The sequence below is a fragment of the Myotis myotis genome, unplaced genomic scaffold (assembly GCF_014108235.1).
Source record: "Myotis myotis isolate mMyoMyo1 unplaced genomic scaffold, mMyoMyo1.p scaffold_m19_p_6, whole genome shotgun sequence".
Classification (NCBI taxonomy): domain Eukaryota; kingdom Metazoa; phylum Chordata; class Mammalia; order Chiroptera; family Vespertilionidae; genus Myotis; species Myotis myotis.
In genome coordinates, this window is record NW_023416368.1 from 5,282,142 (window position 1) to 5,310,139 (window position 27,998).

General features: G+C 59.0%; 1 protein-coding gene across 1 annotated transcript; it reads right to left on the reverse strand.

Moving 5' to 3' along the window:
- Positions 1-23: 23 nt before the first annotated feature.
- NEURL1B (neuralized E3 ubiquitin protein ligase 1B) lies at positions 24-27,961 on the reverse strand. Its single transcript, XM_036314313.1, has 5 exons — positions 27,784-27,961; positions 10,229-10,774; positions 6,861-7,571; positions 5,086-5,211; positions 24-4,724 (listed from the first exon to the last, which is right to left on the reverse strand). The coding sequence occupies exons 1-5, from the start codon at positions 27,812-27,814 to the stop codon at positions 4,480-4,482; spliced, it is 1,659 nt and encodes a 552-aa protein (XP_036170206.1). The 5' UTR covers positions 27,815-27,961; the 3' UTR covers positions 24-4,479.
- Between the last annotated feature and the right edge of the window lie 37 nt (positions 27,962-27,998).

The window sequence follows — 27,998 nt, forward strand, 5'->3', positions numbered from 1 at the left end:
TCATAGTGACCGGTCGTTCTGCCGTTCGGTCGATTTGCATATTCACCTTTTATTATATAGGATAATGCTGCCATGAACACCTTTACATTTAGAGCTTAATCTCTGATTGGAATGATTTCCTTGCAATATCCTGCAGGAGGTACTTGGTCAAAGGACCAACCATTGTCAGGGCCTAGAGACATTTTGCAAGTCATTTCCTCAAGGCGGGCACCGATTCGTGTCTGCACCTCCACTCCCCAGAGGTGCACACCCCTGGGATTTACAAACTGAGTCTGGAGAGCTTTCTTTTTTAACAAGCCAGAGTTGTATTTGTTTTTTGTTTTGTGTGGGGGTTTTTTAAACAGAAAACTTATGTTAATATAAAACAGATAAAAACAGACAAAAAAATCGAAACACACCACACACAAAAGCACAACACACAGGACAGTGCAAACCCTTCCCACCCACTCGCCCCAAGTTTTACAACCTTTCTTACAGTTCCCCAAAGATTAGACTGCATTGGAGAGGTCACAGTATTGAATCAGGAAAATGAGAGCAAGAGACAGTTTGTAAAGGTCTGTACACAGGTAGTGGGGGCGGGGCGGGGGGCACCTCACTCCACCCCGAAACACAACACGGGCCTGCAGTGACCGTGAGGTGTCCGGACACTGTGATGTCTGCCAGCCCCTGCCCAATGGGGAGAGTTGCTTTAGAAAAAGATAAAAAGTGCACAGACACTCTCATAAGGCACAGACAGATTGTCGTACAAGTCATTTCATGAGGACCTGGGAGAGACGGTGAGACAGAGACCAAGCAATGCCAGGAGGCCCTGTGTCCCGGGCCGCTGTCCCCCAAGACACGGGGCAGAGACGGGGTCCAGAGGGAGGTCACTGCCCCCTCAACAGGAACTGACCGGGGTTCTCCAGGGCCCTGGGGACCGATGTCCAGGAACCAGTCCCCAGTAGCAGATGGCCTCCTCCCCACGTCTCCTGGCAGGACCTGAGGGTGGTCACCCGCTGGTGGAGACTTGGGGGTTCAGCCCGAGGCCTTTGGCAGCGACGTACGGGCTGCGCAGCGCCTGACACTTCCCACGCAGTGGGGGCTTTGCGAAGCCCGCAGGAGGCTCTGGTCCAGAAGCAGCGGCTGGACACTCACTGAGGTAGACCCCGGGGCCACAGTGGCCAGCGAGGCCCATGAAACCTGCCCCCATCGTCTCATCACTCTCTTACGGCCTCTGCCTCCGACCTCAGACCCAGGGCCGTCCTCCCAGCACCCCACACCTGGCAGGCACTCAGCAGGTGTGTGAGGAGGGACTTTGCGGGCGTGGACATGTTCTATCAACCCCCGAAACTCAGAACCTGGTTCTCATTGCTCTGCAAACCTCTCGTACCTACCACATGCGAGCACAGACCCCGACACAGAGGGATCAAATCAAACCTCGGAAATGTCCCCAACCCTGTGTCCAAACACAGGCCACGCCGACCAGAAGGCCCGGTCCTGGGGCTGGACTAGGAGAGGGAGCTTGTTTTGACTTGGAAACAGGCCGATTTCTCTAGCGATTCCAAAGGACAGGCACAAGCCCACAGCACAGGGGCATCCTCGGGTCTCCAACCCACTCCTGGGGGCCCAGGAAGGGGGTAGAAGGCCTTCCCCTCCCCAAAGCTGCCTCCAGGGGTGCCCGAGGGAAGAGGCGGAGGCCCTGGGGTGGACCCGAGCTCTCACCAGCTCAGCTTAGCAGAGGCGGCGGCAGTGGGCAGAGGAGCCTACAAGGGTTGTGGGGGCACAGGGGCCACAGCCCGGGGCGGGGCCTCCTCCAGGCACAGCGGCCAGACCCCCCGGGGGCGGTCACATGAGTCTAAAGGAAGGAAGCTCGGGCCAAGCAGCAGAGCAGGGGACTCAGCACCACACTCTCCCGGGTGTGGGTCCCAGCCCTGCACCTCCCGCTGCGGCTCCACCTCGCTCACTCCCGGGGCCTCGGTTCTCTCACCGGCCGAGTGGGGACAATCCCTTATTTCATCAATTCCAAGTAGCAGGGCCCCCACCCTCCATTTCAGCATCTCTGATTGGGATGAGCTGTCCAGCTGTGGCACCCGGCAGCTCACACTGGCAGCGGTTTTCCCCTAGTAACGCGGCGTGTTTTACAGCCGGTGCTGTCTTAGGCACGACTCGGCCTGGCGATAAGACCTGCCCCTCGGGATGAACGTGGGGGCCCCTCCCTGGCCCAGTGCCGAGGACAAGAGATGAAAGAGGGCCCCTGTCTCCCTCCTGCCCCTCTGGAGACAAAACCCGAGGGCAAGGCCAGCGGCTCCTGGGGGCCCTGAAGAAACCAGCGTAGAGCGTCAGGAAATGTCTGGATTTTAGAAAATAAACACCCTCTTCGTTCCTCTTGGATGCAGGAGGCTATTAATAGCAACCGCGAGCGCATCAGACAAGCCCCGGCTCCTTTCGTCCCAGGAGCAAGGCCTGGTCCACCCTGGGCCAGGCCCTCGGTCACTGCTCTCCTGGTGGCGTCTGTACCTGACCCGCCTGGCACCCAGGGGGCAGACAGGGGGCTCCTCAGGCCGCTGAGACCACCTGAGCTGTGCCTGTGGCTCAGGCCATCAGGAGGCTGGGGGAGGGGAGAGGGGCGAGTCCTCTCACAGAGCACTGTGCCCTCACCCAGCACCTGGAGGACGGAAGGCTCCCATTGACCAACTTCAGCGAGGCACCGAGCGCTGCCTGGAGTCTCAAGCTCTTACCTTGGCAAACACTGGGGTTCCAGCAGCCACCACCCCTCCCAGAGATTCTGCAAAATTAAAATGTGGGCATGTTTCCCAAATTCGCTAGGAAAAAGGACCAATCAGGGGTTCTTGCAGGGGCAAGAGGAGCGCTTCTGCAGTTGAGATCAGAAAACTGGGCCACTTCCAGACAGAGGGGAGGCGGCTGAGACGGGCAGCAGCCCCAGGGCACCACCGGGCGGTTTCCTATGCCGAGGGCATGCATGGCCCCGCTGCGCTCCGAGCCGGCCCCGGCCAACACCTGCTATATGAATGCCTGAGTCTGAGTGTTCTCCCTGCCGCCCTCACAGATGAACAGGTTAGGGGTTGTAATAAAAGTGACACCTGCTCTTGGCAAGGCGTCTCAGGCCTTTCAGAACGCTGTGTGGGTCCTCCCAGCGCTCTGCAGGGGGCAGCTACGAGGCTCCCTCTTGGTTGCACTGGGGACTGAGAAACAGAGAGGCCCGGGGGGTGCCTAAAGGCACGGCACCAGACAGGGCAGCTGGGGGGGCAGCCCTGGGGGCAAGAAGGGAGGAGGGCGAGGGCAGGGCCGGGGTCCCAGGAAATGCCCAAATAGCCCCGGGAAGGGGGACAGTCCAACGTCAGCATCTTCAGTTTCTACCCCAATTTCCCCAACATTCTAAGGGTCAGTGAACATCCTAGTGATCAGCCGGGGGGGGGGGGGGGGGGGCGAGAATCAGAACTACGAGGTCGCAAAGCCCTGGTTCCCTCCTACTTTGCCAGCAGGTTGTCCCAGTGATGCCCACAGGCACGGGTGGAAGCGTGACCAGCTGTCTGTGCCCCACAGTGGCCTTCCCAGCTCCAGGCGAGCCCCTGCCTCTAGGCTCTCTCCCTCCCCAGGAAAAGATAACCCGCTGTCTGGTACACAGCGGGGCCACACAGACCCAAAGCAGCCAGGGGCAGGGGCAGGGGCAGTGTGCTTATGATCAGGCTGCCTGGGGCGAAGGGGGGAAAAGGCTTCGGGGCGGCCTGCCCAGAGCCCTCACATGGCTGCAGCGCCGAGCACAGCGCCTCTCCAGGGCGGGTTAGCAACCAGAGAGGCAAACTGTTCTATGTTCTCCGCCCACCTGACCCCCAAGGAGTTGCTGCTCGGAGCTGTAAACAGCGAGCTATTTTTTCCTGCTCTGCTCCTAGGGAGTCTGCAGCCCCTTTTCCATACCATCCGAGGAGTTTGTTCAGGTGCAGGCTTCACACATTCAAAACCAGCGGATGTCACAGCCCCAGAAAGCCAGCCACTTCTAGTCTTGCTAGTGTCTGGGCTCCAGGTCGCACATTCCTTAGTCTCCTGGAGCCAAGATCCCTGTATAAATACCGATGCGTTCTCTCTCATTCTCTCACACATGCCCTCTCCCTGCTCAGTCCCCACCCCCACCCCCACACGCACGCACACACCTCAACCCACCCCCAGCAAAAAGCATTGCACAGAGGACGCTGTTTCCCAGCCGAGAGGTCACCAGAGGGACGGGCGGTCTGCCAGGCAGTTCCTGAGCTTGCTTTTGGGTCGGCCTTTGGGGGCGAAGCACTCTTGAGCCAGAAGCAACCCTCGCCTGGGCTCAGACCCCCAGGGCCTCGTCTCCATGACTGTCACGCCTCGCCCACCACGGAGAGTGACAGACGAGATGGCCACTGCCCTTGGGCTCCCTGGTGGCCATGGTGGTTGCCCAGCCCAGAGGGGCTTCAGAAAGGTGACCTTGCTCTGGCCAAGGCCCATCGGCGGGCCAGGCTACGGCCTGTAGATCTTAATGACGTCTTTGATGGGCCGCCGGCAGATGGGGCAGCAGGCCCGAGCCTGCCTCTTGAGCCGCAGGCCGCAGCTGGTGCACAGGCACATGTGTCCACACGTGTAGATGACCGTGTCCACTTCGCCATCGAAGCACACCGTGCACTCGCCGTTCTTGCTGCCTGCCGGTTCCGGTGGGGGAAACACGGGGGACACCGGGGGGCTCAGCGGGGAGCTGGGGGCCGTCACTGCAGAAAGGAAGGCCAGGCCAGACCTAAGTAATGTGGTTCTCAGGTGGGTTCCGTTGGGGCAACCCCAAGAAGGCAAAGTTTCTCTGGGGGAACCCATGGGAGAACAGCTTTGGGAGACACCGACTTCGGCTTTTTGTCTGGGTTTTGCCCTCTTTCCTGCCCCCAAGCATCAGGCACCACCATCACCCTTTGGGGAGCCACATCTAGATGCTTCTCTTCCCGCCAGCTGAATGCACAGCCGAGGAAGGAGAGGATGCGGGGGTGGGGGGGAAGGTGACCACCCTGCTTAGCCCTGGGAAGGAGCCAGGCCAGCCCCTGCCCCCGCCCCCGCCCCCGCCCCAGGTCTGCATCTCCTTACCCAGGGAGGACTCCGAGGCCGAGGAGGACTGGTTGACACTGAAGGCCATATCGGAATCGCTATCGTCCTGGGAGCCGCTGAGGGACCCCGACGGAGACGGGATCACAGGGCTGGACTGCAGGGTGCCTGCGACCAAAGAGACTCCATCAGGTGGGCGCTGCCCTGCTAGTCCCTGGCTTAGCCTCCCGCTCTGTCTGATGGGAGGGCAAGAGCTGCCTCACAGGGTTCTGATGGAGTTGTCCGTGCGAGGTGGACATCTGCTATGCGCCTGCCCCACCATCGTTCCCGCTTACTTCTGGGAAACAGCACTGGGGTTTTATTGCACACAATCCAGGCCAGTAAGAACGTCTCCCTTTTGGTCTCAATGGCAGTTTAGGGAAGGCCGCATAACCCAACAAAGGCCAGTGAGGCCTGCCCTAGAACTTTCACTCCAGCTACGGGGAAGAAAGGCTCACTGGCAGGCTAGCCTGGCACTGCAGGCCCGGCCCGCGGGAAGCCAGCACAGAGAAAGTGCACTCCGAGATGGAAAGAGGGGTGAAGTCCTACTGACGTCCTTTCAACATCTGGACCAAGCAACAGTCGCCGTTGTTACGATCACTACTTCCTAAGCATGCGGGAGGCGACAGGCACCTGCTGAAAGCATGCGCATCTCATCCTTTCACCCTCACAACCCCAGGATGCTGGGGACCCCTGCCCTTCCGCACAGGAGGAAACTGAGGCTCTGACTGCCCCACCTCTTCATGGCTGAGCAGCCATCAGACTGCGGCAGCCACTGATTCTCTCTGTGCTTCAGTTTTCTTCTCTGTAGATGGGATCATGAAACGGGTTTCCTACCATCGGCAGGAGGATAGAAGTGAACCAGGTGACAGAGAACATGGCCATCGTGTCTGTTAGCGTTGGGACTCGACTTCCTGAACCATGAGAAGGGAGCTGTGCTCTGTGAACCTTCCCCACACCCCCTCTGCCCCGCAACCACCACGCCCTGCAGCTCTGCACTCCCACGTCAGCGCCCTGTCCTCTGCCCCGCCCCATCCTGGAGCCCAGGGCCTGGCCCAGTTGGTGGGTGCTCCGTGGCTGGGGCATAAATGAAGGCAAGAATCATCTCAAAACAGGGTGGTTCAAGCCTGCGTTCCATTTTCTGTGGACGGTGTTGTTCTCACTTCCTCTTTTCAGTGTAACTGTACATACTGTTTCTCCTACACTTACTGTGCGCCGGCTATGTAAATCTTGTAGCCATAGCAATGGAAATAACGAGTGCACTGAGCACTGACCGACTGCATGAAGCCTGCCACACCCTGGCCCCGCGGTGCTTAGGTCGGTGCAGACAAAACGTGGTCCAGGGACCTGCAGCCTGGGCATCCCTGGGGCACTTGTTGGAAAGACATCCTCTCGGGGCCCAGCGCTACTGCCTGGAAACTCTAGGTCAGTGGTTCTCAACCTTCTGGCCCTTTAAATACAGTTCCTCATGTTGTGTCCCAACCATACAATTATTTTCGTTGCTACTTCATAACTGTAATGCTGCTACTGTTATGAATCATCATGTAAATATCTGATCTGCAGGATGGTCTTAGGCGACCCCTGTGAAAGGGTCATTTGACCGCCAAAGGGGTTGCGACCCACAGGTTGAGAACCGCTGCTCTAGGTGGAGTTGCGCGGTGCGATGCACGCTCAAGTTTGGGGACCGCGGGCTGGGCTTTAGTGGTGTCTCCAGCTCCCGCCCCCGCCCCGCCCTCTGGGTCCCGGCGAGCCCCGCGCACGCGCAGTTGCGGACTCACCGAGCAGGCGCAGCTGGCCGGCGGCGCCGCCGCGCACGACGAAGAAGGTCCAGAGCGCCTGCGTGGTGTCCACGCACAGCAGGCGGCCGCGCGGGCGCCCGTTGACGCCCAGGTGCACGTCGCCGCCGGGCCGCAGCGTGAAGCTGAGCGCGTCGCCGCCGCTCGGCACCGGCCCGGCGCGCGCCACCACCCAGTACTCCTTGCGGTCGAGCAGCGCGTCGGGGTCGGCGGGCAGCTCCGCGGGCCGGAGGCCGCCCGGGTCGCACGAGGTGATGCCGAAGGCCAGCGCGCCGGGCGCCGGCAGCCCCGGGCGGCCCACCTCCACGAAGAGGCTCTCGCCGGGCCGCAGCGGGCGCTCGGAGAAGACGAGCGTGCGGCCGGCGTCGGGCCGCGGCGCGCAGGCCACCTTGCGGTCGGCGGACAGGCTCACGTCGGGCCCGCGCGTCGCGTGGAAGCGCAGGTCGGCCTCGAGCAGCGCCGGCGAGGACACGGGCCGCGGGCGGTCGCGGGGCCCGCACGGGATGGCGGCGGCGTCGGCGGGCGGGCCGGGGGCGCGGCCCAGCCCCAGGTGGCCCAGCTTGGCCACCACCTGGTTGTTCTCCAGCTCGTTGTTGTTGAAGTTGGCGGCGTCGAGGCTGCCGGGCGGCGCGCAGGCGCTGAAGCGGGCCTGGCTGAGCCGCGCGGGCGGCAGCGTGTCCGCGAAGGTGCTCTCTGCGGGCAGAGGGAGGGGGTCGGAGGGAAGGGTGAGGGCGCGGCCCGGCCCCTGCCCATCAGCCCGCCTCCTTCCTCCCCGCAGCCCTCCCCGCGCCCCCAGGGGCCCCAGCCTCTCCCCACCCCCCCCCCCCTCCCCGTTCTTTTTCTGGTTCATGTGTGGGTTGGTTTAGGAATCGCGGGTGGCCCGCCGGCCGGAGGGGCTCAGGGGTTGAGCTTCCACCTACGAACCAGGAGGTCGCGGTTGCGGGCTCCATCCCCAGTAGGGGGCGTGCAGGAGGCAGCCGGTCAATGATTCTCATCACTGATGTTTCTCCCTCCCCCTTCCTCTCTGAAATCAATAAAAACGTATTTTAAAAATCATCACAGATGCACAGGATTGGGTTAAGCATAACCCTTCGTTTCCGTGACATCTTACCTTGGGGATGGGCAGGTAAGACCCTCGCCGCCTTCTGTGCTCCCTCCTCCCTTCCCTCCACCCCTTCGCCCTTTATTTCTCCTCCCGTTCTTCCCTCCTCTCTCCCTCCTGCCCCCGTTTTCTCGCTCCCTTCTTCTTTCTCTTCCTCCTTTCTCCCTTCCTCCTCCCTTCCCTCTGAGGTTTTCATACTCGTGAAGCTGGAAAGGGCATTTGGAAACCCTTTGTTTTCTGCCTCCCCAACCAGAACATAAGCTGCGAGGGAAAGAGGGGCCCTTTCTGCCCTTAGCGTGTGGCCTTGGTCTGTGAGAGGTGCTGCTTTAAGCTCCTTTCAGGAGGGGCTCCTGCAGTCCTCACACACCTGTGAGGCTGGTCTGTTATCTGTTATTACTCGCCATTTAGCGGAGAAGGAAGTTGAGGCACAGAGGGGTTCAAGAGTGTGACCACGGTCACAGGGTCACTAAACCGCAAAGCAGGACGAGAACCCAGGACGAGAGTCCAGGCCTCCAACACGTGCCGGCTGAGCCAAGGCAGCAGGAGCACAGAGCCTGGTGGCACCAAACACCGGATGCAGAAGGTTTCAATAAGAGATGGAGCCGTTCCGCCCGGCCGGTGTGGCTCAGGGGTTGAGCACTGACCTATGAACCAGGGGGTCACAGTCCAATTCCCCATCAAGGCACGTTGTGGGTTGTGGACTTGATCCCCAGTAGGGGGCGTCCCATCAGTGATTCTCATCACTGATGTTTCTGTCTCTCCCTCTCACTTCCTCTCTTGAAATCATAAAAAAAAATTTTTTTAAAGAGATGGACTCATTCTAAAAACAAGAAACTAAGGAGGAGTTTTTTTAAAGACAATCGTGAAAATATTTTTGAATAATTTTTAGTGATATGAAAATATGTTTTGATACGACATATTACAGTTAAATAAAAAAGCAAAATAAAGGTATTTATCATCCAGGTAACAGGTCTTTATACTTTGGTAGATGAATAGTTGACTGTCTCCCCAGCTAGAATGTGAGTTCCTGGAGGGCAGGGTCTGTGCCAGTCTGCTCACCACCATGTCCCCAGGGCTGAGCAGAGTACTGAGCAAGTAGCCCCATCATTATGTGGTTTATTGGATGGATGGAGGAATGAATGAGGTCTCTAGCATAGACTGTTAATAACAAAGAAATTGAAAAGAAAAAGTCATTAGCATATTTTGAAGGTTTTTTAAGTGACAGAAATATTAACCATAATTAAAGCAAGAAAAAGGGTTTCTCAAACTTTAAAACCAGGTCCCTCTGGCTAAGATTTTGTTAAATATTACCATATAGAATTATAGTTTATGTCATGGAATAAAATTTTTCTTCCTCTTCAGTTTTCCTAATATAAAATTAAGTCATAATCTTGAACATGCTTTTTCAAAAAGCCTGCCCGAGCCCCTGGGGAGAGTCTGATATGTTACCCTGCAGTCCTGCCGCTCCGTACAGGGCAGGTTTGGCAAGCTGGCAACCCCAGTTCCGACCCTGGCTCACAGACCTGTTTTGGTTGGCCTCCTGGTGTGCCCCCCCCCCCCCTTTTAACTCTTTGAAAGACTAACCTAGACAAACAGTATAATGAGTGCTGATGATCCAGATTGAACAATTCATGGCCAATCTTGTTTCATTGACACCTCCACCAACTCTCCCTCCATTATTGAAGCAAATGCTAGACATGCCATTTCATCTGAAAAAACTTCAGCATTTCTCTCAAGATAAGGGCAGCAAACTTTCCCCATGAGTTCTCACCACCAGGACTTCAGCATTGGCCGCTGCCGCCTCTGATAGAGCCAGCGCCACCCCTGCCTGCCTGCCTCCCCCTTGGACCCTGAGCCCTTACCAGTGGGCTGAATGCTCACTGCCTGACAGTGTAGACACTGGAGGCTTAGGGCTTAAATTATAATCTGAGTGAGTGGATGGATGGATGAATAAGCCGATGAGCAAATGAATGAATGCATGTGTGAATGCATGAGTAAAGGAGTGAGCAAGTGGACAAAGGAGTGACGGAATGAGCAACAGAATGGATGAAAGAATCAGTCGCAGTTCAAGTCCTTTACCCCCCCCCCCCCCCCATGCCTCAGTTTTCTCAAATGTAGAACAGGGATCATGAGTTGTCACGATAAATGATTTAGAAGTGAGCCCTCTGCGTCGCGTGAAATAAACACACAGCAGGCGCACGGAGACCATCGCCTGGCCCCTCGCAGCGGGGCCGGCGGCCGGACCTACCGAGGAGCTGGACCTCGTCGGTGATGCCGTACACGTCGATGAGCGCCCAGAGCGGGCCGCCCACGGCCACGCCGCAGTGGAAGAGCACGGGCTCGCCGTCGTTGACGCTGTAGAACACGCGGCCGTGGCGGTCCACCCAGTAGGCCAGCACCGTGTCGCGCAGCGCCAGGTTCTCGGGCAGCGCCTTGGCCCAGTAGCCGGGCCGCGTGACCAGGTCCGGGCAGGCGTACTTGGGGATGTCCTGCGGGCTCATGAGCGACGGGTCGTGCACCGTGAAGCCGAAGCGCAGCGCGCCGCTCCAGCCCGGGCGCACGGCCACCAGGCGCAGCCGCACCTGCTCGTACAGCCGGATGGGCCGCTGCGTGAACGTGACCCCGTTGCAGAAGCTGTTGCGCCGCGTGGCCCGGCGCGAGTGGCCGTCCAGCCGCACGTTCTTGCCCTTGGCCTGCGCGTGGAAACGCGGGGCTTCTCCCAGGACCGGGCGCCGCTCGGGGCCAGGCCCACAGCACGGCCGGGTGGACAGGAGGCGTGCGGGAGGGCTCGAGTCTGCGGGAAGAGAGGCAGGAGGGTTAGGGCCCCTCAGAACTGTGCCGCCCCAATTCATCTTTTAATAAAAATTCCATCTTAATTAAACCAGTACTTGGTGAACTTAAGAAGGTTCCAGCCACCCCAATCAGCCCAGCACTCCCACAGCAGTCACTATACCCACTTCACAGATGAGCAAAATGAGACCGTGTTCGGGGGAGAAGCACTGTTCAGAGCTGTTTCACCCCCAGATGGACCAATACCAATGAGCTCATCACCCAGCAGCCAGGCTGGAGTCAACCCACTTCTCCATCCCCATCAAATCCTTCCAGTCCTCCAGGGGCCACTCCGGCTGCAGTCTGTCCAAAGGCCACAGGGGCCTTGGATTCTTGGGGAGAAGTGTGTGAGGGGGGTCACGGGGGGGGGGGTCGAAGACTGCTTTTCTCTGCAATTTTTGTTCAAAAGCAAAGCAGAAACAGCAACAGAAAGACTGAGGTCCGGGGATCCCGTGACAAGAGGATGAAAGGCAATAGAGTCCAGTCTGGAGCCAGGCGCCGGCCCTTCCTGGCTGGGATGGGTGGGAGGGCTGGTCACTTCTCTAGCCCGTTTCCTCGCCTGTGAAATGGGACATCGCTCAACTCGCACAGCTGCTGAAAGAGCTGTGGCTGCAGTTTCTAGAACAGGGCCTGGCGCGGAGTCTGTGCTTAATAGGCAACTGATAATATCCCGATACTGAGGTTCCAAGGAGACTGAGGCCACAACTCTGTGCCTGCCCCTTCCCTTTACCACAGAAAGTGAAGACATCCTTTATAAGCAAGGTGACTTTTCTAGGACATGCACCTTTCAGGATGCATTTCTTAGGGAACTTTGCCCCAAAGGACTTGGAGAATATTAGGATGGTCTTATTTTTTAAAATATGTTTTTATTGATTTCAGAAAGGAAAGGAGAGGGAGAGAGAGAGAGATAGAAACATCAATGATAAGTGAATCATTGATTGGTTGCCTCCTGCATGCTCCCTATTAGGGATCAAGCCCACAACCCGGGCATGTGCCCTGACCGAGAATCGAACCGTGACCTCCTGGTTCATAGATTGATGCTCAACCACTGAGCCACACCGGCTGGGCCGGGATGGTCTCTTTGAAAGGATCTGGTTGCTGGCCATGCACCCAGGTGGCCTGGGGCTGAGGCGAAAGCGTCATCCTTCCCACCTCCTCCTCCTCCATCCCAGGGGCAGTTCCTGGGGGCCCCGCAGCCTGGGGGTGGCGGGGTGGGTGATACTGCATGAGTCTGTGCTGTTGCTCACAGCGTTCCTGGCAGGTGCTCATTAATCGCAGGCACTCCCTGGCACACGATGGTCTAGTGGTGGGAGAAGAATGGCACCCCAGGGCATGGCAGGCCGCTGCAGGGACCACTCCTCCCACGCCCAGCCACGGGGTTCACTGTGCTCTGGGCACATCAGGGGGTTCAATTACTACTGAGGCTAATGGGAGGGAGGGCAGGAGAACATGAAGAGGGAGAGGCGATGAGGAGGCAGGCTCGCCATGGCCGACCCTCCCTGGGCCCAAGGGGAAGGCCCCAGGCACCGAGGGAGGAAACCATGGGGGGGAAGACCTCTCGCCGAACAGAAGCCACTGACCCGTAGAAGACACAACACAAGGAATGAAGCCAAGGTCCCACATAAGAAAAAGAACTTCAGGAACAAGAGCCATTCCTCCATTTGTCAAACATTACGGGGCACCTAGTATGTGCCAGGCACCATGCCAGGCACTGGAAACAGCAGCCACCTAGGCAGATGAGGGGCCACTGGGTGCTGCTGACATTCCAGACTCCCTTAGGCCTGGGTGACGACGGGGCCCCGAGGCCCCAGACTCAACCAGGGACGGGTCAGAAGGTGATGCCCACGGAGCCAGGTCCTGAGGGAGGGGAGGGGATATTCCAGGCTGAGGGAACACTAGGGGCAGAGCGGGGGGAGCCAGACTTTGTGGGGAGAGTAAGTACTACAGTTGGTGTGGCAGAGAGCGTCTGAGGTTGGGCAGCCCCTGCTTCATAGGGGCGAGGGGTGAGGTTGCCATCGACATCACAGGGACCAGACACGAAGGCCCTAAATGCCAGCCCGAGAGGCTCAGATTGCACAGCATGGGGGACAGGGAGCCAGGAAGGGCTTCCAGCCAGGCAGCCAGCATTGCCCGCCAGGGAGGGGCCCCCGGCAGCGAGGACCGGGACACAGAGCCAGGCTGCGGCCAGCTCTGAACCACAAGGGTAAGCAAGGGCCCACGGGAGAGCTAGTTCATTCGGACAGAAATCAACGAGCGGGGAAATGCCACCGGTGAAAACCACCAGGAGAGGCAGCCCAAGGTCTCCGCGCACGCATGCTACGGCCCCGTCCGCCCGAGCCACCAGCTCCTGGCCGCCGCCTCCTCCCGCGTCCCCCAGGCCCATTCTCTCCAAGGTCCCGGAGCCGGCAAACTCTCCAGGAAACATTAAATACGACCGCAGATCAAAGCCCTTCGGAGCCCCAGAGACCACAAGCCACCCTTATTTGATTATTTTGAGCTCCCCTGACATCACTGTTGCTTTTCCAACCTTATCTCTTAATCGGAGAGTTTCCATACCAAAGGACTTGGGAATTCTAAGCAGACGTTCCTTCAGAGCGGCCTCATGATGGAAGTGGATGCTGGGCTGGGAGAAACTCTGCTTTGTTACTATAAGGGGAAGAGGCCTGCAAAGCCAACTATATGTTCGGGTGCACTGCAGCCAAGTCACCAGCGAAGTTTACATATTTGTTTAATCTTGATGATATGATCCAACTTCCTTCAGGGAGTGAGGGATAAACACTCTTTTTTCCCCTCTCTGCGGCCAGAGCCCTGATGTGCGTTAAAGAAAACAGAGGGAACACGTTTCTAAGAAGATGTGTTATTTACACAAGTTGAAAATGCTTAACACAAAAGAGCAGGCAACCTCCAAATTGTACACCCACACCTGCTTTTAGCTCAGCCCAGGGAGAGTGGCATCCGAGTTGGGAGATGTCCGTGGAAAACCCGGACTTCAGCCTTTAAATCACTGCAGGAGACGCTGCAGCCACACTATGGAAAGCTCGGAAAGGACAAAAACTGCCTCGGTCTCCCCACTTGCACAGCCTACCCCGCATTGCATTTTCACGTCCCCGAGAGAGCACAGAGAGAGCCCAGCGGGAGTCCTGGCACATAGTAGATGCTCACTAAATGTTTTTATTTTCTAAATCTCAGCTTGAGAGGCAGTTCTAACACAGGCTTGGAGACAGACAGACCCGGTTTAATTCCGGTTTTGTCATATCTTAGCTGTGTCATCTTGAGGTACATGCTTAATGTCTCTGGGTCCCCCCAACCAGACCTAGAAAACCGGTAAGAGTCATCGGCACGCTGCAAGATTGCTGAGAAAAAAGGAGGCCAACTCGTCAGATACTCAGTATGTGGCACATAGTAGGTGTTCACTAAACACTCGGTCTCTTTTTAAAACCACCTTATTAAAGGTTTTTTTTCCCCCCGGGTCAGAATGCCTACTGTGGGCCTGGGGAATACGTCCTGAACGGTTTCTCCCAGGGAGGGCCAGCGACCTTGGCCAGGAAAGGCCTCTTGCAAATGCTGGGGTTGCTTTCCCTTGATGTCCAAGGACACAGGCCTATTTTTAAGCCATCCCAGCAGCGTCCCAAATGTGCACTGGGCCACCTCCTGAACGGATCCCACTCCTCACCCCAGCCCAGCCCAGCCCGGCCTTCCTTTGCTCCAAAAAGAGCCGGGAAATGGCATTTACCGCCAGAGCGGGGCAGGCAGGAAGCCACAGCTCCTGCTCCTATGGCCGCCGAGATGACAGCTTCCAGCGCGTTGGCATTCGAGCAGATGGCATTCGACTGAAATTTTCAGCAGATTCTGCTCCATGGGGCGAGAGCTGCCAGGGAGCCCGGTCTATTCTGCACCCTCCCCGCACCCAGCCGTGGACAGAGCCCTGATCACCCAGGCGCGGGCCTCGTGTGCTGGGTGCAGTCTTCAGGACAACCCTTCAGGGTGGGTTTACCCCTTCATTTTCCAGATGAAGAAACTAATGCTCTGAGAGCAGCACACTGGGCAGGCGCGCCCTCCTCCCAGGCGGCCCCGTGGGGGCCCCGTCACAGGCCTTGAAAGCTGTGCAGGCCTCTTTCCCTGAAACGTACCCACAATCCACGCACCATTTGACATGGGGCCTCCGGGACCTGCCTGACATCCCGCCTCAGCCTGTGGAGCACAGGAGAGAAGGCTGTGATCCAAGCGACATGTGCCCAAGTCCGCAATGCCAACCAACAGCGCGGGCGGTAGGAAGCCACATGGTGCGTGCGTGCGCCTGTGTGTGCATATGTGTGCGTGTGCGTGTGCGTGCATATGTGTGCGTGTGCGTGTGTGGTGGCATGTGCATTGGAGAGAAAAGGCAAGGCTGGTCCTGGGCAGGGCTCCCCATGGCCCGAAGCAGGGCAAGGATGTGGGTCCCCGTCGGGCCCGAGCGCGCCTCTCCCATTGGCGGGCTTGAACGTGGGCTAGAACCAGAATAACCCACGCTCCTCACCCTGCCAAGTGGGGCAGGGGCATGTGCCCAGGGGCCGCCGCCAGCTTAATGGCACTTTGTTCTCTGCCTCAGAGGCCTGGTCAGCCAGCACCCCGAGTGGAAAGCGGCCAGCCCGCGCTGGAAACTGCCACCCGCTCCCCTCCCCTCCCTTTTGCAAACAAAACCCTCAGTGCGGTCACCTCAGTGCAGCCAGTGACACTCCTGTCGGCTGCGGGGAGGCCGGGCGGGAGGCCAGAGGTCACCCGACGCTGCTGCTGGGAGAAGCCGGCTCCTTCCAGGCCAGGCCGGCAGCCTTTCCGCTCAAGTGGGCTGGATGCACGAGTTCCCAGGGCGTGAGGTCATCCCACACCCCCTCAAAGAGTGCTCAGTGGCACCGGGATTCCCAAGCCTGTCGGACCCCCTGCTGGGCCCCTCCTGATAACCCGGCCCAGGAAACTCCAACCTCAGAGGCGCCAGCTCCCAGGGTGGGGGGTGGGGGGTGGGGGGCACCAGGGATGCGGGGGGAGGGGGCTGGGAACATGCCCTCATTCTTTCCCGAGTACATCACTTCCTCCTTCAGCTGACATTTAGGAAACATCCACTCCGTACTAGGGCCTGTGCTAGCTGCAGGGACACGGGTCCCGCCGAGCCACACACAGTCCCCATCCCCCACCGTCAGGGACAGCACAGACACAGGCCGCACAGGGTGGTCAGCACGAAGGACAGTGGCCCAGGGGACACTTCTCAGAGAAGCTACTCTGCGGAGAGAAGAAGTGACTGGGACGATGACAAAAGATGGGGAAGCGTGTTTCGGGCAGAGGGAACAGCACAAAGGCCTGGAGGTGAGGACAAGCTGAGGGCATTTGGGGAACTGCAAGGACTTCAGGGCAGAAGGGAAAGGGGAGCGTGGACAGGGAGTCAGGGGTCACATCACAAAAGATCTTAGAGGCAAGGCAAAAGAGGCGAGGGGCCTCAAGAAGGCTCTGAGGGCCACTGACGTGTTAGGAGCAGGAGAGGAACCCCGAGAACCCACCTGTCTGAAGAATGAGATTAAACCCCACATCTTCCCATAGAAACTCTTCCTTCCTTCTCCCCTATCAAAACGACCCAGCACAGTGGGAGACACGCACTCCAGGTTTAAAGGGCTGGCCCTGCCCCGCCCCTCAGCACCGGCTTCTCCTCTGGGCAGCCCGGGGCAGCTGCCTGCGGAGTCTGCCAGCTTTCTCCTTCTCTTTGCCTTGAGGGGAGCCACTCCCCGGCCTGGGTGGTGCCCAGAAGCCTGGCTGCTCACTGACCTCGGCCCCCGGGGAGCACCTGCAGGCCCTGTGCAGACTCTGGAACAATAGAGCCACACCCCTGCTTTCCAGGGTCAGAGGCAGCTGGTGCAGAGAAAGCTCCCTGCACACCCCTGCTCTCACTCCGGGAGCCCAGGAAATGTTCCGCAGGCCCCACCGCTGGGAAGTGTCTGCCGGCCCCGGGGGCGGGAGCCCACCTCTGTGGCCCTGGCAGTGTGTGCCAGGGGCTCGCCCGCAGCCATTCACTGTCGCCACCCCTGCCAGGACGCTTCCAGATGAGGAGCCCAAGGCCCCCGAGAGGCGGATGTCCTGCCAGGGGCCTCCAGCCCGCGGAGCCAGTGCCTGTGTCAATCTAGTTCAGTCGGATCCCGAAGGCTGCATCCTTCCTCTTTCATGCCTCCCTGCCCCCCCCCCCCAGGTCCCTCACTCACCCCCCGACCCACAAAGAAAAAAGCAAGGCTATGTACAAGTAGCCTAAGCCACCTGCTGGCGAAGGGGGTGAGCCGGGCCCTGCCTTGGTCTCAGGGAGGGGCAGGGGTGGGCGTGAAGATCATCAGTCAGCTTGTTCTGAGCTGCTCAAAGGCCTTGGTTTGGTGGAACTTGGGATGAACAATAAGCGAGGCATCTAAAAAAGGAGAGTGGTGACCGATTAGGAGGGGCCGGGGAATGGAGCCCCGGGCCGACATCCCTGAGGTCTGAAACAGGAATCGGGGTGGGGCAGGGTCTGAGAGGCAGACCTCCCAGGGGGCAATGCGGAGACTGAAACGGGCCCTCCATTCACAGGCCGCCTGGGACCCCCCTGAAGACCCACTGCTGGTGAGGCAGGGAGGCTCAGAGAGGTTGGGAGAGCTGCCCAGGGTCACACAGCCAAGAAGCGGTGGAGTTGGCATTTGAACCCATACCAGCCTGGCTCCCAGGGCTAGGAAGAAGGGCCTGCGGGTGCTCTGGGCAGAGTGTAGAAGTCGTCCCTGCAGGGAAGACTGGGAGCACAGGGCCTGGCACACAGTCAGTCCTCAACGAATGTCCCTTCCTTCCCTGCCACGTGTGGCTCTGAGGCCCACGGAGGAGCGACTCTGAAGGGTGCCTCTTCCACCCGCTTCCTCCTCTGAAGACCCAGCTTTCTCTTTGCTCTCCCCTCCTCCATCGCGCTGGCCTTCCTCCAGATGCCTGAGGGCTCCTGGGAGCATGTGGGTGTGGACTGACGAGGCGTGCAGGAAGTCTGCGCGGGCTTCGGCCCCTTCCCCAAGAAGTCAAGGATGTGTGTTGGAAATGCAAACGCTGAAGCCCCGAGAAGAATCTCCATCCACACATGCTAAGCGCGGATGATCTGAGAGTAGTGGCTCACCGGCATTTCTCTATGGCCCTGTGGACCCATTGCACAGACGAGGACATTACGCCCAGACGGGGAGAGTCTGGTCCAAGATCACGTGCAGGCCAACAGCTGGGTCAGGATTCAACTCAGATCTGAATCCAATGCCCGTGGGAGCTGCTGACCATCACAGGCACCCCTCGGGCCTCCTGCGGGGTCAGGTCCAGATCGCCGCAAGAGAGCAGAGCGCAGTAAACCGAGGTGCGCCTGGACGCAGAACTGCTTCCCTAGGCAGCCAGAGGCACTTTAGACATCCACCCCAGGCCCTGGGGAGGTGCCACAGACACAGCAAGAAGACGCGGTCTGATAGTTCCTTCCCCCCATCAATTCCAGGAGCACCGCTGTCTTGCCTTCAGTGGCCACTTCCGGACTGTGTTGGGCTCCGGCTTCTCACAGAGTCTCCTATCTATTCCTCACCACAGCCCCGTGAGGGAGGGGCTATCATTACGCCCATCCTCACCACGAGGAGAGGGAGGCTCAGAGAGGGGGAGTCACTTGCCCAGGGTCACACAGCTTCGCTAGAGACTGAGGTTTGAAGTTGAGACTGCCTCCAAAACCAGTGCTCTTTTTCTAACCACGTCTCTTGGCGTTCCAGCCACAGAGCACATCTGTAATCGTGTGACCCTGCAGAGCCCCCAGCCGCCGAATGGGAGGTGGGGTGTGGCGATTTCGAGCGCTCACTGGTCCTGGGGAAAGAACCCCTGGTGACCTGCGTGCAGGGATGAAGGTCTGCGCCACCTTCAGAGGCAGGGAAAGGCCACCGTCCCACCTCCTGCCCTTGAATCTCCTGAACCTCAAAGGCACGGAAGCTCTCCTCTGGTTAGTGGAAAGTTACCCAGTCGACCAGGCGTTGGAGACACAGGGTATGCGTGTGCCCACCCATCTCATAAATCCATCATCCTTGGGGGGAAGGAAAGAAAACATGTGCCCAGGGATATAATTATGGTATAAACAATGTGTAATGTTGAGGATGTAAACAAAACACGCTTGTTAATAGCGATGGGCGTTCTGCCAGTTCCGAGTGCCAGCCACCCCCACCCCACCACTTCCCCCCAATGGCTTACTCATTAAAGAACTTTCCCCGGTCGCCCAGAGGTGAGGCTGAGCTGCCGGAGTCTGGTTAGAAGGATGAAGAGAGAAGGGGTGAGGGTGAGCCGGGAGTGACGTCCAAGGATGGCTGTCCTAACCCCACTCAGAAATACCTGTCGCCGCGTCTGCAAAAATGCCGAGGATGGGAAACTGGGGAGGGAACAGACCTGGGCAGGGCACGTGACTTCATCTTTCTGTGCCTCCGTTTCTTGATCTATAAAATGGGGCTAAAATCTCCCAACATGCAGAACTGGCGGGAGGATTGTAGAAGTGAGAGATGGTGAAGGGCCTGCCGGCGTTCAGCAGGCGAGCACCGGACAGCACCCCCCATTAGACCTCAGGGTCAAAGGCGCCTTAACGGACCATCAGCCCAGACCCATCTGGTGCTCGAGTTGCCCCTGCAATGTCCATGTCCAGCCCCAGCTAACACCGACGCCCCTCCAGCAGCGGGCGCTTCCTCCCCGCCCCTCTTCACTCCCAGGCAGCTTCCGCAGTTAGAAAGCTCTTCCTTTAAGCTGAAGCGTGCCTCCGTGTGAGGCCCACACACGGGTCACCTCTGCATTTGGTCCCCATCCTGCCTGCTTGCTGGCCTCACGGTCTGCAGACAGCTCTCAGGCCGCAGGTCCGCAGGCCGTGCTGCTGGGGATCCGTGGCTCCCTGTGGGGTGACATGGCCCTCGCTTTGCTGTCCAGAGAGACTTCAGGACATCGGCTGTCCCCTGATCTGCTTTGAAAGGCAGTTGGAGGTCTACACATCAGACATTGGGGGTATCAGCTGGGGTCCCCACCGGGAACCACAAGCCACTGGAGCCTGCCCCCTGCCATGCCGAGAGACAGGTGTGAGAGAAACAAGTAAAAAAGCAGGTGAGCGACTACAACAAGCCTGCCAGGGTTTCTAAACGCTTACAGACCCCTGCTCACTACTAGGGAGCTTCCAGCTCGAGCCCCCACCCCAACCTGGCAGTTACCCATCCCACACCAACACCCCTTCCTTCTAGCCTGACTCCCCGAGCTGTGCGCCCCTGGGAAGTGACTGTCCCTCTCTGTGCCTCTCTCTGCTCTCTCAACCGCTACACGGGACTAATAACAGTAGCCATCTCTCAGGGCTCGTCCTGGGGTTCCATGCAGGCACCTGCCTGGAACAGTGCCTGGCACAGACTGGCTGTGTGATACCGCTTAGCGGCTGTTACTGTTCTTCTGTGTGTGTCTCCCTGGGGAGCGCAGGGCTCAGAGGACCCGGGGCTCATTGGCCCAGGAATCCAGTCCTAACAGGTGGCCCGTGTGGACATTACTGCCTGTCGGACGCTGTGCATGCCCGGGAGGTCACATCACCGCCCCTTTCTGCAGAAAAGGGGATCGAAGCTTGGAGGGGTCAGGCTATCTGGCTAATGAAGAGGCAGGGCCGAGGCCCGATGATGGGGTGGGGGGCTCAGCCTGTGCTCCTACCAGCCCTCCTGATGGGGACAGCACGCTCCTCCCTGCAGAACAGCCTGCGTGTGGGGCGTGCAGGGCGACAGGGGTCTCCCCGGCGGGCGCCCTTGCTCACGGATTGGTGGGTGCCGCCTGGAGCTCTGGGTGGGCGATGCACCGGGCGGGACACCTGGCAGTGGCGAGTGTGGGTGGCTGACCGCAGGGCAGTTTTTACCGGGCGACGCGTCAGAAGCCCGAGCCCCAGTTGGGCAGGAAGAAGGGGTTCACCCTTCCTCCAGGGCAGGCTTCCCAGAGGCCACACCCCTTCTGAGCTGCAGATGAAGGGTGAGGCCTGAGGCGACAGACCGGTTCCGGGGACAGCTTCATCCTGGCTCTGTGGACAGTTGTCATTCACCTTCCCGGGACGGCCAAGATGAGGGCCTGTGGGAAGGACTGGAGGGGCGCAGGGCGCAGGAGGAGGGTGAGGGGCAGTGCCCCCTGGTGACGGAGGCGAAGGGGCTTTGGAGCCGGGCAGGCCTGCGGTCAGATTCTGCTCTGCCACCTCCTGGCCGCCTGACCCGTGAGCTCAGTTTCCTCATCTGTGAAATGGGAGACTCCCGTGGAGGGCTGGCCCTGCTGCTGTAAATGGGACGGAGCAGGTAAAGGTCTGGCGTGGGGCAAGCAGGCGGAAGCCCTGACCACTCTGCCCCACGGCCCAGGTGAGCAGCCAGGCCTGCCCCCGTTCCCTCTCTGCTTTCAACGCTAGCACACGCCTGGCCCCGGGACTTGTTTCTAGCCAGCACAGAGCACCACCAAGCACAGAAAGCCCCTGGGTCCGAAGGAGGGCAGAGCTGCCTCTTGTCCGCGGGGAAGATGACACAGTGTGTCCTGAGTGGTCCTTGTAGCCCCCCCACGCAAATGCTCCGTCCCTGCTGGTGAACACGTCTCATCCCCAGCCAGGGAGGGAGGCAGCTGGAAACCTAAGCCTCCTGACTGCGCTGGCCTGGCCTCTGACTCCACATGCTACCCCCACTTGCACTGGGACCCCGCGAATGCCACAGCTCCCCACCTGTGGCCTGCTCTCCGTCCCCTCAGGCCTTTGCACATCTAGCCCCTCTGCCGTGCACAGCCTTTCTTGGTCCCTCCTCTTGGCTAACTCCTCTGCTTTCTGGGCTCAGCTGGACAGCACCTCCTCCAGGAAGCCTTCCTGCATCCTCTAAACTCTCACCCAATCTGGGCTCACCCTCCCCAGCTACTGCTGTAACTGCCTGTCCTCAAGTTCTCTCCCACTAGACCTTGAGTCCCCAAACCCAGGCTGTGACCCCAGGCCCAGCACAGCCCAGCCTGAAGGCTGGTGGACAAATAAAAACTGGAAAATTGGACCTGCCAAGAAGATTCTCCTCATCAGACATCAGGTGTCCTGGAAAGAGCTCCAGAACCCATGGGACTGCCGTCAGCGCACATGAGAGGGTGCTTCCCAGGCCAGCCCTGGGTTTGCGGTTCATGGTCACCTGGGTTTTCAAGGCAGGAGATGAGGGCTCCCGTCAGCCAGCCACGCCGGACACCCCAGGGCAGGCCCAAGGCCCCTCCTTACCATGGGGACGGCAAACGCCCTGGGCATGTGCTAAAGACTGCCTGCACCATTCCAGCTCACTCTCACCCCCACCAGTGACGGGAGCCACCTACCCTCCCCATTTCACAGTGAGGAAACTGAGGCAGAGAGGGAAGTACCTTGGCCAAAGTCCCTCCACTGACAAACGGCTGGGCTGAGATCTGAACCCAGGCAGCCTGATCCATGTTCCAGACCCGGACACCAGACGTCCGGCTGCGGCTGACCAATGAGTGGGCTTATCATGACCCTTAGACACGGCGACCCGTGGAGAGAAATGCATTTCACACTGTGACACACACACACGTGCTCGCACACACACACACACGCATGTACACGCACACCTGAAACAAAAGTTTATGAAGCAGAAGCACTCTTACTGCATAAATGCACTCAGTATTTTATCTTCATTCTATTCGACATCATTTCAGATTGTTTTTAAGCTGGTTGCGCGTGACCCACGGTAGATGGCTCACTTGGTCTGGTGGCCAGGCCTTGTTTGGGGCAGTGGACACGGACCCCTCCCTCTCTTAGGCACCTGTGCCCTGTGCCCTCCAGTAGCCTGATCAAAGCTGCCCTGTTCTGCTAGAACAGCGGTTCTCAACCTGTGGGTCGCGACCCCTTTGGCGGTCAAACGACCCTTTCACAGGGGTCGCCTAAGACCATCCTGCAGATCAGATATTTACATTATGATGCATAACAGTAGCAACATTACAGTTATGAAGTAGCAACGAAAATAATTTTATGGTTGGGTCACAACATGAGGAACTGTATTTAAAGGGCCAGAAGGTTGAGAACCACTGTCCTAGAACATTCTATTCCTCTTCCGCCAGCGGCTGACCATCCCATTCACCGCTGAACCTCCAGTGCCTGGCACGTGACAGGTGCCCATAGGTGTCAGGAAAATGAATGAAGGTGCACACAGGAAAGACAGGGTCACCCCAGCCTGGGGTGGGGATTAAGGTGACCTTAGGGTGACAAAGCCACAGGAAGACCTAAAGGCAGACCGAAGGAGATGATGCTTGAGGGTGGAGGCCGACATTTAGAACTTTCCTTCAGACGTCACCTCCTCCAGGCAGCCTTCCCAACTTTCACCGCCCCAGAGTTCCCTCCTCTCCTGCCAGGGGAGAGAGTGAAGGGAGCAGAGGTGGGAGCAGGACAAGGGTAGAAACGGAGGATGGGCCTAGTTCCTTCTGGTTCCAGCTTCTCCCTGGGCACCTCCTCCACTTGTCCTGCACACCGGACAGAACCACTCCCTCTTCCTCACTTGCACTGCTGGACCAGCCACGCCACCCTCCAGCCCCACCCAGCCCCAGCATCCTCATGGGCCGTCACCAAGGGGCCTTGCCGCATCAGGCCCCGGCTATGCATCCACAGCCTGTGGGTTTCAGGGCTGCTGGCGGGACCACTGTCACTCAGAGGCTCAGCTCGGGCCTCTTGCTCCACCGGGTGGGAGGGAGGCAGATGGGCCGGAGAAGGCAGGCGGGCCTGGCCTAACTAGGCGTGACTGGGTGACGGCGGGAGAGAGGTGCGGGGAGCGGAGAACGTCACCGTTGGGTCACCCATACAGCCATTGCGATGGCTGTGGAGAGAGTGACAAAGACCTCTGTCTTTCCAAGAAAGTCCAGATCCAGGGAAAGGAGTGGCTGCCAGGCCCTCAGAGCATCACCGCCCACTGCCAGGGAGCAGAGCTGACCCACGAGGGCCCAGCACCCACGCTCTCCTTTTCCAGCAGCTCTGCGGGCCAGGGATGGCATCCGAGGGGCCCGGGAGGAGCAGGGCCTTCCCGCTCTGGCCAGCGTTTGCAGACTGCCCGGCTGGATGAGGAAGACTGGCTCCCCTCTTACTCCAGGGAGAGTGCCTTTGTCCGGTGCCTCTCCGAGCCTCCATTTGCCTCCCTGTAAAATGGGGATAGCTAGAGCCCCTCAGAGGGGTTCGGAGGATTTAAAATAGGCAACCAGAGCTTGGCAAGGTCAACACTTCTCTCCCGCCAAAGCTCCAGGATGCCGGCGACTGAACTAACACCAAAAAGGTGTTGACTTGCTCAATGGACAGACTGAATGATTAACCAGCCCAACGGACAGTTTAAGTTCAGCCTCTTCTTCAGAGCCTCGCGCTGAGGGAGGGGCGAAATGTGAGAAGACAGGGAGGAGCTCCTCCTCCTCAACCCTCCCCTCTCCTCCCCCCAGGAATCCTGCCCCCCCTCCCTGCCCGCCCCCCCCACGTGTTTACACTTTCCCCCCTTACAAAACCCAGAAGAAGGCTGATGGAGTCCGGAGAAAAGGCCCACGTGGTTATTAGCAATAAGGCAGACCTGGGTCTTCTAAGCTCAGCTTTGCCACTGCCTGTGTGAGCTGGGGCAAGTGCCTTAACCTCTCTGTGCCTCAGTCTCTTCATCTGTAAAATGGAGCCAGGCCCCTGACCGTGCAGGATTGCAACTAGAAAGGAATGGGTCGTGCACACAGCAGGAGTTTAGCAAACTGAGTTCCCACGCTGGGCCGGGCCCACTCGTGCTCATCGGAACTGCCGATGCTCTCTGCCAGGGACAGCCCCACAATCGATCATAAAGCACATTCCTTCCTTTGCTGTTTCGTTTCCTCATTGTACACAACGGCAAGCCGGGTGGACTGGGTGCCCATAATGTTATCTAAGCCATGGATGGGGAGGCACCACATGTGGGAGGAAGAATGCAGGACTTTGAAGCTAAATAAACCTGGATTTCAATCCTCGTCTGTCAACCGGATGAGCCGTGTGAGCTGTGGCTTCCTTACCTGTAAGGTGGAGACGATAACCCCTACCTTGCAGGGCCGTCGCACGAATTAAATGCACTCATTCATTCAACAAAGGTTTCCTGGGCATCCACTGTATACTAGCCACTGGTCCAGGTGCTGACCATAGGGCAGGGAACAAATAGACAAAACCCTCCCTCTTTAGACAATAAACAGCCGGCACGTGGTGACCCAGGTTAAGGAGAAATGCGAAGAGGGTGGAGGGAGGGGGGAGTGCTGGGGACAGGGCCCCTGATGGAAGCAAGGGGGGTGGGGGCGAGCCATGGGGGCGCTGGTGGAAGAAGGTTCCAGGCAGAGGGTTCAGCAAGTGCAGGAGCCTTAAGGAGACGCGTGCCTGGCATGTAAATGCAGCCACATATGCAGGAAGCCTGGCACGGAATCCAGGTGCTCGGCAAATGCCAGCTCTCTATTTCAAGACCCGAGGAAGAAACCCCACGCATGTCCTTTTCCTGAGAATGAAGCAAGGATTTCTACAGGGCAGGACTGAGCCAAGTGTTCTTTCAGCCTCAGATGCAGGCGACACAGCTCCACTGCCGGTTTCTGAGCCCCTGCCAGGCACCAGGTTCTGAGCTGGGCAACCAGGGATACAAGATGATCCAGACCTGGTCTTTGACCTCACACCCCCCAAGGCGAGTCATGGAGGTGGGCGACCACCACGCGACACGGTCAGATGTACCAGCAGAGACCTAAGAAGGGATCTAGGCAGCAGACCAAAGGATGGGATTGGGTGTGGGTGGTCAGGAAAGGCTCCCTGGAGGAGGTGGCAACTACGCTGGATTTATTTTTTATTTTTTATCTTTTATTGATTTCAGAGAGGAAAGGAGAGGGAGAGAGAGATAGAAACATCAATGAGGAGAGAGAATCATTGATTGGCTGCCTCTTGCATGCCCTCCACTGGGGACTGAGCCTGCAACCTGGGCATGTGTCCTTGACCGGAATCGAGCCCGGGACCCTTCAGTCCACAGGCCGATGCTCTATCCACTGAGCCAAACCAGCTAGGGCTAGGCTGGGTTTTGAAAGTTGGACTAGGCGAGAAAGGATAGTCCAGGTGTGGGGAGCATCACAGACTGAAACGGCACAGTGGATGTGAGAAACGAACTGCAGGCAGGTCCTTGTGGCTCAGGAGTTCCAGTTCTGTCCCCTGCCTCAAACTTAGTGCGAGCTTCAGCCCCAGGGGAGAGTCTGAATTGCCCGCACTTAGCTACTGCAGCGGGTGAGCCCAGCCCAGCGTGGCCCAGGCCAGAGCCGGGCCCAGTGGACTGAGACCACAGAAACCTCCAGCTATATTTAGCTCACCTCGCAGCCTCTGTGCCTTCGCTCACCCCAACCTGACCCACAGGTGGCAGAATGGCTTTTTTACTAGAACAGCATGAACGTTTCTTGGTTAAGAAATCCTGAAAAGGGGCCCCTGCCTCCACGCCGTGTCTTCCTGGCTGGGAGATGCTGCCATATTTGCCATCACCCCGGACACCTCTGATTGGGTGGGTGGATTCCCGCCAGGGGGCAACAGCCCTGTCAGTCAGCGGACCTGGGTTCAAGTCCTACATCTGCCACTGACGCACGGGTGACCTCGCCTCTCTGAGGATTTGGAGGTTTGAGGGCAGTGGCCCTAAAGCTGCCCAAAGGTGTAGAAAAGTAGGAGTTGGCTCCTCCTCCAGCAGCTGGCCTTGGGAATCCCCGGCTCAGCTCCGGCCACTGCAATCCCCTCCAGGGGAAGGAACAATGACTGCTTGGTAACACCTAGAAGGGAGGGCTCTCTGGGAGTGTGGGAGCAGAGATGGGCGATGGGTCCCTCTCCTCCTAAGCCTCACACTACATTTACCCACAGCTGACTGCCTCCCCACCTAGCTGTGCTTTTGTACTTTGTGTGTGTGTGTGTGTGCTTTTGTACTTTCAACACACACACACACACACACACACACACACCTCACCTTCTGCATAAAGGATGCTACAAATGCCCAGCCGTCAACCAAAATAAAGACTCATTCTAAAGACATGGGGGATGGGAGAAGGGCTGGCCGGCAGACTGGGGTCCCCACCCAGACCCTCCCTCTGCTAGTGGTGTGACCTCGGGCGAGTCACTTCCCCTCCGCTGAGCCTAAATTTCACTTGTGAAACTGAAACCCACACCCTTCCAGGGAAGCTTCTTTGCATACCCTCTGTGCAAAGGCGAGGACATGCAAAGTGCCGGGCACGGAGCCTCCGCGCGCGCGCGGATCTGTTCCACGGTGACCCGGTATCTAGCAGTGAGACCTCCGCTGCCCCCACTCCCACCCTCGGAATCCCCTTTCTCTGCCCCCCGCGGTTCTGTGCTGGTTTAACTACAGGGGAATGCGCTCTGCGGTAGCGACTCCGAGGGGCTAGAGTCCCTAGTTGAGCGGACACCAGAGGGGGGCGCAGCCGGGGGTGCACATGGGAACCTGGCCAAACCGAGGCAGCTTGTGCCGCGGAGGCGCTGGGCAGCTGTAAGCTGGGGTGCCCCTGAGAGCACCCCCCACTCTCAGTAGCTGCAGTCTCCACACAAAGGTTGGCTCTGGCCGTCGGAAGCCCTGGGGAGCCCGGCTCCAGTCCCCACCCCCCACTCCCTGGGCGCCCCAAGCTCCCTCATCAGCGCCCCCAGGCTGGAACAAAGGCGAGGGGGCGCACAGCATCGTCCCGGCGGCCCCTTCGCTCATCTGGCCAAAGCCGGGAGGAAAAGGATGGGGGTCCCCAAGGTAACCAGGACGCGGTACCCGCCTTCCCGGAGCGCAAAGCCACCCGCCAGGCGCACACGGATATGGGGTCCAAGAAGCACTAGACTCCAGCCCGCTGGGCGCCGAGGATTCCAAGGCGCGGGTGGCTCCCCGGAAGTCCCCCAGCTGGTCCCCCAGGGAGCGGAGCACCCCAGCGCCCGCCTCCCGGGCAGGGCTCCCGGCGTACCTGGCAGGGTCCTGTGCGCCGTGTTGCCCATCGCTGCTTCGGGGCGCGGCGTTGGCAGCGGCGCGCTCAGGGCGCACGAACGCTAATTGCGCGGTGGGCCGGGGACCCGGGCCGAGGGCGGGCGGCGGGGCATCGCGGCTGCACGGGCGAGCCTGCCGGCGGCAGCTGGGGCGACCGCCGGGAGGGAGGCGGCGGGAGGAGAAGGCGGAGCCACC

Excerpts from the sequence above, each read along its gene's own strand:
- NEURL1B (XM_036314313.1), bottom strand. The coding sequence starts at position 27,814 with ATGGGCAACACGGCGCACAGGACCCTGCCAG. Across the intron at positions 10,775-27,783 it reads GGCGCACAGGACCCTGCCAG|ACTCGAGCCCTCCCGCACGC; the intron begins GTACGCCGGGAG and ends CTCTTCCCGCAG. Across the intron at positions 7,572-10,228 it reads CGACGAGGTCCAGCTCCTCG|AGAGCACCTTCGCGGACACG; the intron begins GTAGGTCCGGCC and ends CTCTGCCCGCAG.